General features: G+C 34.5%; 1 protein-coding gene across 8 annotated transcripts in view; it reads left to right on the top strand.

Moving 5' to 3' along the window:
• atg4da (autophagy related 4D, cysteine peptidase a) overlaps positions 1 to 13,587 on the top strand; it is a 20,347-nt gene extending 6,760 nt beyond the window's left edge. For 3 of the 8 annotated variants that reach the window (XR_012403645.1, XR_012403646.1, XR_012403626.1), the window contains 10 exons: positions 137 to 220; positions 2,169 to 2,342; positions 4,449 to 4,806; positions 4,955 to 5,019; positions 5,233 to 5,357; positions 6,931 to 7,009; positions 7,098 to 7,174; positions 9,938 to 10,057; positions 10,412 to 11,280; positions 11,386 to 13,496. Coding sequence is in view for 3 of the 8 variants with exons in the window: in NM_001423806.1 (NP_001410735.1) it covers positions 137 to 220; positions 2,169 to 2,342; positions 4,449 to 4,806; positions 4,955 to 5,019; positions 5,233 to 5,357; positions 6,931 to 7,009; positions 7,098 to 7,174; positions 9,938 to 10,057; positions 10,412 to 10,591 (1,262 nt within the window). In the remaining 5 variants the exon portion in view is untranslated. Of the gene's footprint in view, positions 1 to 136; positions 221 to 2,168; positions 2,343 to 4,448; positions 4,807 to 4,954; positions 5,020 to 5,232; positions 5,358 to 6,930; positions 7,010 to 7,097; positions 7,175 to 9,937; positions 10,058 to 10,411 lie in introns of all 8 variants that reach the window. The other 5 variants (XR_012403641.1, XR_012403632.1, XM_009294437.5 and 2 more) reach the window with 3 other exon arrangements.
• The last annotated feature ends 514 nt before the right edge of the window (positions 13,588 to 14,101 follow it).

The raw sequence follows: 14,101 nt of genomic DNA on the forward strand, positions 1-14,101 counted from the left end.
TTTTCCATGACTGACAAAAAACAATGACACAAATATTTGGTTCCTTTTTTTCTGCTGGGCTATTTTTGAAGTCAGATGTAGAAACACATGTTTAAAAATGACCGCGTTAGTAAGTTCCTGTCTTTTATTTTCTCAGGCTGGACCGTTAAATCTAAAACTTCCTTCAACAAGAGCTCTCCTCTGATCCTGCTGGGGCAGTCGTTTCTGTTCAATAATGAAGGTGAGGCATGTGATCTGAGGCATGTGATCTGCCGCACATGGCAAATTGAATGTAAAATAGTTTAATATATTTATCTTCTGCCCACGACTATCAATGATATTTAGTTTTTGGCCTTTTATATGAAAAAGTTTGGGTTTACGAAAAGTTTATAAATCATAAATTCAGAAAAAAAGAGAAAATTATGAGTTTTCTACTAGTCTCAATTTTCTTTTGCAATATCTGTGTGTATAAACATTTTTCAGTATCATCGTTTCTTTATTCTCTTTCACTATTTTTCTAAGTATTGTAGTTTTTCTCTCAGTGTTTCTCAGATCTTGAAAGTGCAATGGTTCTTAAGATCAAAAAAGGAAACATTTTACAAGATTTGTGTGTATTTTCACAGCAAAACAAAGAATTTGACACAAGAATTAAAGCAAATAATGCCTATATTTTGGGGAAAAAAGCCATCACAATTTTAGGCCAAAAGTATAAAATAAAAATGTTGCTACAAAATCCTGGAGGGACTGGTGAAGCTCACAGTCTTGTAATTTTGTCTTTTTTTTGTCAGAGATGGAGTTATTTTTTTACACATTACAAAGTTTTTAATCTGAGGCCCCGTTTACACTAATGCGTTTTTGTTTTAAACGCATAAGTTTTACTACGGTTACGCCATCCGTCCACATTACGCCGGAGTTCTCGAGCGCCGAAAATGGAGCGTTTTGAAAACGCTGGACAGGCAGTTTTCATTCTAAAACGCTGCTGCTCCGTCCCAGTGTGGATGAGGAAAAACGGAGACATCTGAAAACGGTAGGCGGGACTGCTGAGATTCGCTACCTGATTGGGGCTTTTGTGCCATTGCGTATCCTTCCCTTATTTGTCAAGCCCCTATCACATGACTATAACACATGGCTTTAACACTACCGAAAAACAACAGACCTATCTTCACTGTAAACAACAACATGGGCACAGAAATGGGAGTGTTGTTTGCACTATTGTCTGTTTTAGGCGCCAATGTGCAGTTATTCTTTTGTTACGTTTAGTAACAACTCGACCTCGTCATCTATCCACAAAAATACCTCTCTTGCTTTCTTTGCCATCGCATTTAATGTCCAACCGGCGTCTGTTGACTAACAATAACCTTTCTGTTTATGCTAGAACGCGCATGCCTAGAGTGCACGCATGGTCACGTGATATACATTTTTGGTGGCGTAGTGTGGACGGAGATATGTTTAGAGACGCTAGGTAAAATGCTAATGTGGACGCAGATCGTTTTTTATCTAAAACCCCGTTTTAAAACTAAAACACACTAGTGTAAACAGGGCCTGATTCTGTTTGTAGCAGATTGGATATGTCCCTGGCTTCATTGTGCTGTAGCAGACCTTTTGTTTTGATATCTGTGTGAAAAGTGAAGGGAAATAGAAAGTGGTCATTAAAGGGGACCTATTATGCCCCTTTTTACAGAATGTAAAATAAGTCTCTGATGTGCGTGTGAAATTTAAACTCAAAATGCCCCACAAATAATGTTTTGTAACTCGTTTAAGCAGCCCCTTTTAGTCTTTGATCTAAATTGTGCTGTTTTGTTGACTGTCACTTTAAATTCAAATGAAATTCTGTTCCCAGCCCTCTTTTCAAAAGGGGGTGGAGCTACAAATGCCTATGTATCACCATAGCAGCAGTTTCAAAATTCTAATAGCAGATGTCTGCTTCTCTCTCAGGGCTGTCTATGCTAATGTGGGAGAGATTGTCACTAATGGGCAGGGAGAATATGTTTCTGCAGACAGTTTTTATGTAGTGTCACTATAAATAAAAAGAGTTGATACATTTTCACCATTAGAGGCTGGCTATATTCGCACACTGTTGCCTCACAACTGTGTTTTTAAACCTGTTATAAAAGAGATTTTTACATAACAGATCCCCTTTAATGCACATTTTAGTAAAGATTGTGTTGTTTTTGGCATCTTGTTCTCAGACGAGGTGGAGCGTTTCCGGCAGACGTTTGTGTCATGTGTGTGGCTGACCTACAGACGGGAGTTTCCTCAGCTGGATGGGTCGAGTCTGACCACAGACTGCGGCTGGGGCTGCATGCTGCGCAGCGGACAGATGATGCTGGCGCAGGGGCTCCTGCTACACCTCATGCCCACAGGTCTCACATGCACTTCCACTGCCCATAGAAGTCTTCTACTGGCTCATTCTTTTTTTTTTCGGCTTAGTCCCTTTATTAATCAGCGGTCGCCACAGCCGAATGAAGCACCAACTTATCCGGTTTTAGACAGTAGATGCCCTTCTAGCTGCAACCCATCACTGGGAAACACCCATACCTTCTCATTCGCACATGCACTACAATTTAGCTCACCCAGTTCACCTATGACACATGTCTTTGGACTGTGGGGGGAAAATGACATGTCAACATTTTTACCATTATTTACAGAAGATATCCACAATAAATGAGTGGTCTTTTATAAACCAAAGTATCTTGTCAGGGACACGGTTATTTAGAAAATATTTATTTGATGTCGTAACAAATTTTCATTATTTTTATTATCTTTAAAAATGTGATGAGTTTTAAAACTAGCAGTTTTCATCAATTAAAACATAATACAATTTAGTTTGACCGCTTATTCTTCTATACATACATACATACATACATAAAGTTAAAGTAAGAATTATTTGACCCCCTTTGAATTTTGTTTATTTTTAAATATTTCCCAAATGATGTTTAACAGAACAAGGAAACTTTCACAGTATATCTGATAATATTTTTTCTTCTATGGAAAGTCTTATTTGTTTTATTTTGGCTAGAATAAAAGCAGTTTTGAATATTTTATAAACTGTTTTACGGTCAATATTATTACCCCCTTTAAGCTATATATTTCTTTCTAATAGTTTACAGAACAAACCATCGTTATAAAATAACTTGCTTAATTAACCTAATTAACTTAGTTAAGCTTTTAAAAGTCACCCTAAGCTGTAAAGAAGTGTCTTGAAAAATATCTAGTTAAATATTATTTACTGTAATTATGGAAAAGATAAAATAAACTTAGAATCCATTAATTACTAAATTAATTAAAATAATTACTTGGAATCCATTGCGTTCTAAAGTTCCTGTGGTGGTGTGTCAAGTTTATCACTTAGAATAGTTAAACTATCCTTTAGTATCATAAACCCTCTTTAGTGTGTGCTCTGAATTTACTAATCACACCAGTGTGATTGTACACTTCAGGGACCAACCAAGGCTAATCACATCCTTGTGATCATACAAGTGAAAGAGTTAAAGAGCACAAAGCGGAATATAAATATAAAAATAACTTAAATTTTTGTCATTTTATTTCAATGTTGAGACCAAAATGTTTTTCATTTACATTCACAACCACTATTCAAAACATCTGAGGGTTAATAAAATGTTTTTAATGTTATGAAATAAGTCTCTTATGGTCACCAAAACTGCATTTATTTAATCAAAAATGCAACAAAAATTGTTAAATTGTGAAATATTAATGCTATTTAAAAAATCTGTTTTCTAATATAAAATGTTAATAAAATGCAATGTATTACTTTGGTGAAAAACTGCATTTTTAGCATCATTAGGCCAGGCTTCAGTGTCACATGATCCAGCAGAATTCATTCTAATAAGCTGATTCGCTGCTCAAAAAAAATATATTTTTTTATTAATATGAAAATTGTGATGTTTTTTTTTTTTTACATTTATTTCTCTCCACAATTCATTGATGCATTCAGAAAAAAACTGAGGATTTTTACTTTTTATTTAAAGTACAAATCTTATGAAACAATTTAAATATATTTATATATAATTTATAAACTTTCCCACAATTTAAATATTAATTTCTTGGTAACACTTTACAATAAGGTTCATTAGTTAATGCATTTACTAACATGAACTAATCATGAACAACACTTGTTCAGCATTTATTAATCATAATTGAACATTTGCTAATGCATTATTAACATTCAAGTCCATGCTTGTTAACATAAATAATGCATCATGAGTTAACATGAACTAACAATGAACAACTGTATTTTCATTAACTAACGTTAACTAACATGAACAAATACAGTAGTAAATGTATTGTTCATTGTTTGTTCATGTTAGTAAATGCATTAATTAACATTAACTAATGAACCTTATTGTAAAGTGTGACCAATTTCTTGACCACAAATGTTCATAGCCTCCTGTTTTTTCCCATGTCTTTCATAGCAGGTGTCTCATGTGTTTTTCTCCTCTCTGTCTCAGACTGGAGGTGGTCAGACTGTCATGCGCTCACAGATGTGGATTTCGAGGTGCTGAAGCCTCGTTCTCCTTCTCGTCCGGCTGGGATGTCCATGCCGTCTTTCAGTTCCTCTTGGAGCAGCTCTATTCCTCAGATAAACCCCAGTCCAGGCATCACTGAGGCCCACAGGCGGGCGCCGGCCAGATGTCCTTCAGCCAGTCCTGACCCGCAGGTAGATGCTCTGCATCGGAAGGTAGTGTCCTGTTTTGGGGATCACCCCTCCGCTCCTTTTGGCGTCCACCAACTGGTAGAGCTGGGAAAGGAGTCTGGAAAGAGGGCAGGAGACTGGTATGGCCCGTCTGTAGTAGCACACATGCTGAGGTGAGAAAGAAAAAATTCCAATTTAATCATAGCAAATAAATATTGTACACTCTTATCATGCATCTCAGACAATTTCCCTGAATACCTGAACTGAACAGTTGATTTCCTGCTGTCTTAGATTTTTTTCTTCTTCTTCTTCTTCTTTCAGAAAAGCTGTGGCGCGAGCTGCTGAGTTTGAGGATCTTGCTGTGTATGTGGCGCAGGACTGCACTGGTGAGTCTGTAGATTGTTCATCACATGAGCAGATTAAAAACAGAGAATCTGTAGCCCATGTTAATTCTTATTGTGCTGTAAAATGCAATGGTGCTACTGAGGTCAAAAAATTGTGCATGTTGGATGATGGGTTCATAAAAGTTAAAAGTATAAAAGTGAAAGTGAAACTGTGCCCTGCGCATGCGTGTGAGTAAAGTTCTGCTTCTGCTGCAGTATATAAAGAAGATGTCATGAGTTTGTGTGAGTCCAGCGGTGTGGGGTGGAAATCAGTCGTCATTCTAGTGCCAGTGCGACTTGGGGGAGAGTCACTAAACCCTTCATACATTGAGTGTGTCAAGGTACGTCTACTGGTCATGCAGAAATTCAACAATTAAAAATAAACCACTTTCGGCATAAATAGATTTTTATTTTATGTAATTGTTTTTGGACAAATGTGGTTTATTATTACTAAAATACTATATTACTATAGAAAAATTATTATATTTACATTTGTCTTAAATTTGAAGAATCTTTTCTTTAAGTTAAAATGCTGTAATGTATGCTTTTTAATAATAGAATAAATGTGATGTAGTATTGCATTGGAATAATATAAGTTTTGTGATGTCTTACATTTAATGTGTGTAATTGTTATATTCTATTACATAATGTTTTTTAAACATCTTGAATAATGGGCCTAAAATACCAATATTTTTACTATATTTTATATTAATTAATTTTATTCATTTATTCATCCATTTATTTAACAATTTTTATATCCAATTATTCATCTTTTTTTTGTTGTTGTTGTTATTTTATGTTATTTGTATTTTTATTAGAGTATTTTAGTATTGCAAAGGAATGTAATTCTATTTATTTTCTTGAATTAATAATATAGGCATTTGACATCCAGTGTAGTTATATTGATAAACAGTTTTATTATATTATTATTATTTATTGTTTATTATTATCATTATTATTACATTTTTTCCTAATTTACGATTTATTTAATTATTTTTCTATTTTCTTTGTTGTTGTTATATTATTTTTATTTTTTATAATGTATTTTAGTATTGCAAGGGAATGTAATTCTATTTATTTTCTTGAGTTCATAATATTGGCATTTGACATCCAGTGTAGTTACATTGATAAACTGTTTTATTTTATATTATTATTATTATTATTTACTGTTATTGTTGTTAGTTATCATTATTATTAATATTTTAATATTGTTTTACTAAATTTACTATTTATTTATTTATTTTTCTATTTTTCTTTATTGTTGTTGTTGTTATTGTTATTATTTTATATTACTTGTATTTTTTCTAATGTATTTTAGTATTGCAAAGTTATGTAATTCTATTTATTTTCTTGAATTAATAATATTGGCATTTGGCCCCTAGATTAGTTACATTGATAAACAGTTTTGAATTATATTATTATTATTATTATTATTATTATTATTCCTTTTTTAAAACAATATTTACTATATATTTATTTATTTATTTTTCTATTTTTCTTTGTTGTTGTTATTTTATGCTATTTGTACTTTAGTATTTACTTTTAGTAAATTTAGTATGTACTTTAGCAAAGGAATGTAAGTCTATTTAATTTCTTGAATTAATAATATTGGCATTTGGTATCCAGTGTAGTTACATCAATAAACATTTTTATTTCACATTATTATTATTATTTATTTTCAATTTTTATTTTTTAATGCTTTTTATTAATATTGTTCAGCATTACATTACAATAAAAATTTTTAACAACATGGAAAAAGTGGCCTTGTGTATTACTTGTGCACTAATGCATAATATAATTATCATATATATAATATATAAATATATTTTTAAATTATATAATGCATTGTTTTTAGCTTAAATAAATGTCATTTTATTAACATTTGTCTGAAATCAAGAATTTCTTTTTTTCTAGAATATTCTCAAGTTAAAATGCTGTATAGGAATTATTGGAGGGAAACCCAAGCATTCACTGTTTTTTGTCGGCTTTCAAGGTATGCTTCTATGAAAATCTCTGTTTTGATTGGTAGCTGTGGTCCAGTCTGCTCTCTGATTGGCTGCTGTCTGACTGTGTTCTTGCAGATGAGCAGCTGTTATATCTGGACCCACACTACTGTCAGCCGGTGGTGGATGTCACTCAAGCCAATTTCTCTCTAGAGGTGAGACCCAAAACAACATTAAAGATGCTGTATGTACATTTTTGACCCCTAGAACTCATAAAAATACCATAATATGTTTGCAGATATTTGAGAAACATGCTTAGTGAACATACTTGTTTATCTGAAATCAGTTCTAAAGTCAGTATTTCTCCTTTGAAAATGTGTGTTTTGGTCTCTAAAACCTCCCCACTGCCAGTTTAACCAATTATATTTCAGCACCCCAGGTTGCCTTGACGGTAAACATGCATAATTCATATCAGTCATGAAAGCTTCCTCAATAATTGTGAACTCCAGAGGACAGTAGAAGCCTTCAAAATGAGAAATGTTGTCAAAGATTTGTTTTCACATCCTCTCAGCAACCATTTCAGTTTCTCAAATCAATTTCAAGTCGTCTGACCAATCAAATGCTCTCTAGCATCTGACATGCCCCGCCCCCTTCAAGATGCTTCTCATTTGCTTTTCATTTGAGCTCAACTGCTCTCACTGGCAGAGGTGTGAAACACTATTGGCAGTTTTTTTAAAGGGGAGGAGCTACTCTAGGCCCCGCCCCTCATCATTTTACCGTTAAGATTATGTCAAACATTGAATAAAAAAATGCACATTTCAAAGCACTTTGTGGGCAGTTTAAGCATTTATAAAAAGATATTCACCATGCCTGACACCAAGGCTATTATAGTTAACGAAAACGAACGAAAAAACAAAAACTAAAATTTAAAATAATTGTTGTTAACTAAAAAAAAAAAAAAACAGAACTAACTGAAACTGTATTGTGTACATACAAAGCTAACTGAAACTAACTAAATTTATAGCAAAAACCTCCTTCATTTTCGTATTTGTAAATTTATTTAACACATAATCTTACTGTAAGCCTTTTAGAAGTCAATCTAATTCACGCTGCAGGGGTTTAACCAGTACTGCAACTGAGTCTGTAGTCCTGCTTGAGCCAGTTCTCCTCCAGTCAGTCCTCGCTGTTGCTCCCATGACAAAAACAACGAGTGGACATGACAGCAGCACGGTGACAGCATTACAGGCACTTAAAACTATTAATTTAACACATTTGTGCCCAAAAATTGTTTTTTATCTCTGTATCGCTATCGCGAACGAATCTTTTTAATCAGATCTTCTAAGTAAACCAGTTGAACGAGTTCACCAAAATGAACTGCATCATTTGAAACGATTCGCGTCTCCAGTAAGCACTTATCCACAAACTACTTTTTAGGAAGCCTAATACCCCCCTCTGACTCGAAATAATCCAATATATACTCTCATTTAGTTATTAGAACAGTAACGTTACACTGAGATCAAATTTGAGAAGCGATGAACCGATAATACTGCGCATGCGTGATTCAGTGAACCGAACACAAACAGTACATGACAGCCTGCTGTGACTGAACTAAACTTCAACTGCAATGCAGGTTAACCGAAGGCTTAAATGAGAGCATCTTGTGAAAAAACGAAAGTGTATTTCATAACCGTACATCGTAATGGAATTTAAATAAGTCAATCATGTTTCAGTTGGGTGGCAAAACTTTACTGTAAGACGTTTTTCAGATCACGGTGGTTTTAGCTGACTGAAATTACTATTGCTGACTACATAATGTTCGTGTGTTGTGTCCAAACATCCGAGTGAAATATCTGAACTTCCATCACTACTGTGTATCTAACCTCAAAGCAGCCTTGCGAACATATTGTGCTTAAGGTTGCTATTTTGTGGGCTGTTGTATTTGAATTTGAGGTAGATGGTAGATGAATTTGAGTAGATGGTAGTTGATAGTGTTCATGTGTCCTCTAAATACAGATTTCTAAAAATGTAGGGCTAAGTTTTTATTATACAATATTTATTCTATTGATTTTGAATCTTGCACCTAACAAATATCCTTATTTAGAAAAAACTGAAACTAATAAAAACTAAACTAAGGGTGCTTTCACACCTACACTTTTGTTTCGGAACGTATCTCGTTTGCCCAGTTAGCGCGGTTCGTTTGGCATATGTGAACAGGGCAAGCGCGCTCTGTTCCGCGCCAAAGTAATCGCTCCGAGATCTCTTAAATGAGGTGGTCTCGGCTCGATTGAAACGAACCCTGGAGCGGTTCGATTGCAGTGAGAAAACGATGCGATCCGAGCGCGGTTGTATCACAGTGTTTTATGGATATGTAATAGGCTTACGGCTATATGAAGAGAGAATTATGAGTAGGGCGGGAAGTTTCGCGAGTCTCCGGATGCCCGCAAACGAGTGATGATCTCGTGTCTCCCTCCCGGTCCTCAAATAGGCATTGTCGCGCACCCTTCTCACCCCTCCCCACCGCGTCTCTCCTCAGACACATCGTGCGCGCACCCTGTCAATCACCACCAAACCACCACCTCTCCTGACAGCTGAGCGGGACACTGCAAAATAAACCCTGACACTCTGACCAATGTGAGGAGAGTTTACTCGCACGTGACTTGTTTTAGCTCTTTTGGTCCGATTAGAAACTTTGCCGTGTGAAAGCGAACCGCTCCAAGAGCAAAGAGCAACAATGTAACAATTGTAATCTCTGTTTCGGAACAACTGAATCGATTCACAGGTGTGAAAGCACCCTCAAATTAAGTAATTTCAAAATATAGAAACTAATAAAAACTAGTAAATCTACCTCTAAAACTAATTAAAACGAATGAGTTTGTAAACAAAAAGTCAAACGAAATAGAAACTAAAACTAATGAAAAATCCAAAACTATTATAACCTTGCTATCAAGTTATATTATAACTGTTGTTTTCTCTCACAGTCTTTTCACTGTAACTCTCCGAGGAAGATGAACTTCAGCCGAATGGACCCCAGCTGCACCATCGGCCTCTACGCTCGCTCTAAAACAGACTTCGAGTCCTTGTGCACGGCAGTCAGTGAAGTGAGTGTCTGGACTGAAATGTCTTTTGTAAACTTCTGAATAATAATGGATGGATATCTCCTCCACTGTGTTGATTATCGACTCTGGTTTTCCATTGGTGGATCTCATGTGAGGGTCAAATTGGTCCCACCCTTACATGATATCATTGAAGAGCCCATTCAAACTAAATACAGCATTTAAATGTAAAAATTTCCTTAGCATTTATTTTATAATAAAATCTAATATAACAAATATAATAGCAAATATTGTGGACAGAAATCTGTTCAACATCACTGTTTCAAAATATTTGAATTTTACAGACAGACTAATAATCTATCTACTGTTACGCTCCTAATATTTCTGATGATATTTTAGGCTTTGTCGTCCTCTAAGGAGAAGTATCCCATCTTCACGTTTGTGGAGGGCCGTGGGCAGATCTATGGCATGGAGGGTCCGAGTGGAGGGTCCGTGGACGCTCCTGCACACATCTTCACCTGCAGCAGATTGAGCCGCAACAACAAAAGAGGAAGCACAGATGAGTTTGTGCTGCTCTGAGCTGATTTTTTGTTTTTCCACATGTAACACTGAGATTCTGCACTGAAGCGCCTCAAGCTGCTGATCCTCACGTCTCTAACCTGACACTGAGGCATCATGGGGAAAATAACTAACTGGATCATTTATCAAACAACACAGTCCTTCCAAAAAAAACGATGCTTTGCATAAAGAGAATATTGCAGATTTTTAGAATACTTTTTTTATGCTTTTTGAGTTGTGATTTGATTATAAAAGTAGTTAAAAGTACAGTTTGCCCCAAAAGTTACGTTGTGTGAATTATGCTTGAATTTATTTATGTTTATTTATTTATGCATCATTGTAATCTGGCCCCCCAAATTTTTTTTTAAAATCCAATTATTCTCTCATTACTCAAAAACAAGCATTTATTTAAATTGTGAAGTGTTTTTGCGGCTTTAAGTGTGTTTTGCCTTTAATTAATTTGTGCTCACTTACATTTTTTTATTTATTATGATTACAGTATTTTGTGGAAGCCAGTTTCCGCCACTGAATAATAATTAAAAAAATACAAATTAAAAAAAATGTTTGAAGTCAGAATTCTGAACATCTTCAATTTTGAGTTATAAAGACGCAATTGCAAGTTTGACGTCAGAATTCCAAGTTATAAAGCCAAAATTCTAAGATACAAAATCGCAATTGCGAGTTATAAAGTCAGCATTCTGATTTATAAAGTCCCAATTCCAAGTTAGAAAGTCACAATTTTTAGGGATAAGGTCACAATTCTGAGTTTATATCACGCAATTCTGAGATATAAAGTTACAATTCTTAGAGATAAGGTCACAATTCAGAGATTATATCACGTAATTCTGAGATGTAAAGTTACAATTCTGAGTTACAAAGTCACAATTCTTAGAGATAAGGTCACAATTCAGAGATTATATCATGCAATTCTGTGATATAACGTTACAACTTTACAACAACAAGTTATAAAATTAGAATTTCGAATCTCAGAATTCAGACTTTCTTACTCGGAATTCTAATTTTATAACTCAGAATTGCTACTTTATAGCTCGCAATTACTTAGAATTGTGACTTCATAACTCAGAATTGCGACTTTATAACTCTAAATTGTGACTTTATAACTAAGAATTTTAACTTTATAACTCGGAGTTGCAACTTTCTAACTCATAATTGAGACTATAACTTGGAATTTTGACTTTATAACTCATAATTGAGATTAGAACTAGAAATTTCGACTTTATTACTCGGAATTGCACCTTTATAACTCGGAATTGCGACTACAACGTGGAAATGTGACTTTATAACTTGAAATAGTGACTACAACTCAGAATTGCGACTACAACTTGGAATTGCGACTTTATAACACGGAAATGCGACTAATTCGAAATTGCGACTTTATAACTCGGAATTTTGACTATAACTCGGAATTGTGACTAACTCGGAATTTTGACTATAACTCGTAATTGCAACTTCAGAATTTGGAGTTGTGACTTAACTCGAAATTGCGACTACAACTTGAAATTGTGACTTTATAACTCGGAATTGTGACTTAACTTGGAATTGCGACTTTATAACTAGGAATTGTGACTCATTTTATTTATGAGTTTTTTTTATTATTATTCAGTGGCAGGAACAGGCTTCCATAGTGCTGAGAGTTTTGACAGGAGAAATAAAGTAAAAAGTGAGGTTAATATCATTTTTGAATATTGATTTGTTAATTACACCATGAATGTTGTATGGATTCAGGAACTGATTCGTTGCTTTCTAAAATTGTTTTGAGTTTTTAAAAAAAAAGCAGTTTTCTTGATTATTTGGATTTTTTTGTGACATTATTTTCTTGACAATTAAGCAAACACTAACACCAGTGTCAGGGAGAAATAAAAATAGATCAATAAATCACTCTGCAAACTGGCATAATTTGCATGAAACATTAATAATAATAATAATAATAATATTTAATTTGATTTGATGTAGATAATTTTATGTGGAAACTTTTTTTTGCACTACATTTAATTCCTACATATTTTTAAGAAAAACTAATTTGCTTTGATTGTCGTATCAGCATGTTTTTGCATAAAATGTTTTTTTAAGAGGAGATATGCTTAATTATTTGTTTAAAAATAATAATTCTAGAAATACGCTTAATTTTCTTTATGCTTGGTTGAACCCTACATTTCTTTTGTAGAGTACACTTTAAATGTGGCATTGATTTATGAAGGGTTGATAATCGTTCTTTATCACTTTGGTTAATACACACACACACACACACACACACACGTCTCAAACACTGAATACATGATCCTGCTGTTGCATTGCTGTCTATCAGAAGCTAAACCGGTACTCTGTGTTTTACTGTGGGCTCTATAACAGGAGGATTGTGGGTAATGACACTCATTGTTGCTGTAAGATATATATGGCTGGTTGCTTCTGTAAATTGTAAATCTTGTGTGCTTGAACTGAGTGTGTTTGGTTTATTTAATAGTATTTTTTTGACGAGGACAGAGTTTAATGTTGAAAACTGTCTGTATATTTCATGTCGGATTTTTGCTTTTTCAGGTCAACGAAAGTTTGCTGTTACTGTTTGGTCTTATTTAAGCTGTTGATTTTATGTGTTTTTGATTGTGGTTATATTCGAGGAAGCAAAGCTCAACTGCTGTCACTGTGTAAACTATCACCTTTGAATCATTTTAGATGTTTGATTGTGTGTTTTTGTTTTGGATTTTCTCTTAAGGGACCAGAGAATAAAAGGTGGATTTTGCCTGTTTGAGTGGACTTTAATGTGGACTGAATGGAAATATGGACATTATGTTTAAGTATATCAGTTGTCATCGCTATCCATCTGCACTTAAAAAGACATGACATGTTTTTATACAGCAATTTTGTTGTTTGTGAGTGTAAGTCATTAAACAGGAGAGCTTTTTTGCTTGTTTTGTGTTTACTCTCAATTTCATGTAAAATTGTGATTATTATTTATAATAATTCTCATCATCGTATGGAATTTTAACGAATGTCTGTCAAAATTGGTGCAAGGAAATTATAAAGTAAGTGAAAATCTGCTCTCAAATACTTCATTTATTCATTTTCCTTCGGCATAATGTCCTTTATTAATCAGGGCTCACCACAGCGGAATGAACCGCCAACTATACCAATAAATGAAAGTACAGTTCCTAGGTATCTCATTCATTCATTCATTTTCCTTCGGCTTAGTCCCTTTACTTATCAGGCGTAATGAACCACCAACTTATTCAGCATATGTTTTACACAGGGGATGCCTTTCCTGCTGCAACCCAGTACTAGGAAACATCCATACAAATTAATACACTATTCAATTCACCTGTACCACATGTTTTGGAGTGTGGGAGAAACCGGAGCACCCAGAGGAAACACAGGGAGAACATGCAAACTTCACACAGAAACACCAACTGACCCAGCCTGGGCTCGAACCAGCGACCTTCTTGCTGTGAGGCAACAGTGCTAACCACTGAGCCACCATGTGGCCCCTCCTAGTCATATCAGCCTAGAAAATAGCAA

This window comes from Danio rerio, chromosome 1, assembly GCF_049306965.1.
Source record: "Danio rerio strain Tuebingen ecotype United States chromosome 1, GRCz12tu, whole genome shotgun sequence".
Taxonomy (NCBI): domain Eukaryota; kingdom Metazoa; phylum Chordata; class Actinopteri; order Cypriniformes; family Danionidae; genus Danio; species Danio rerio.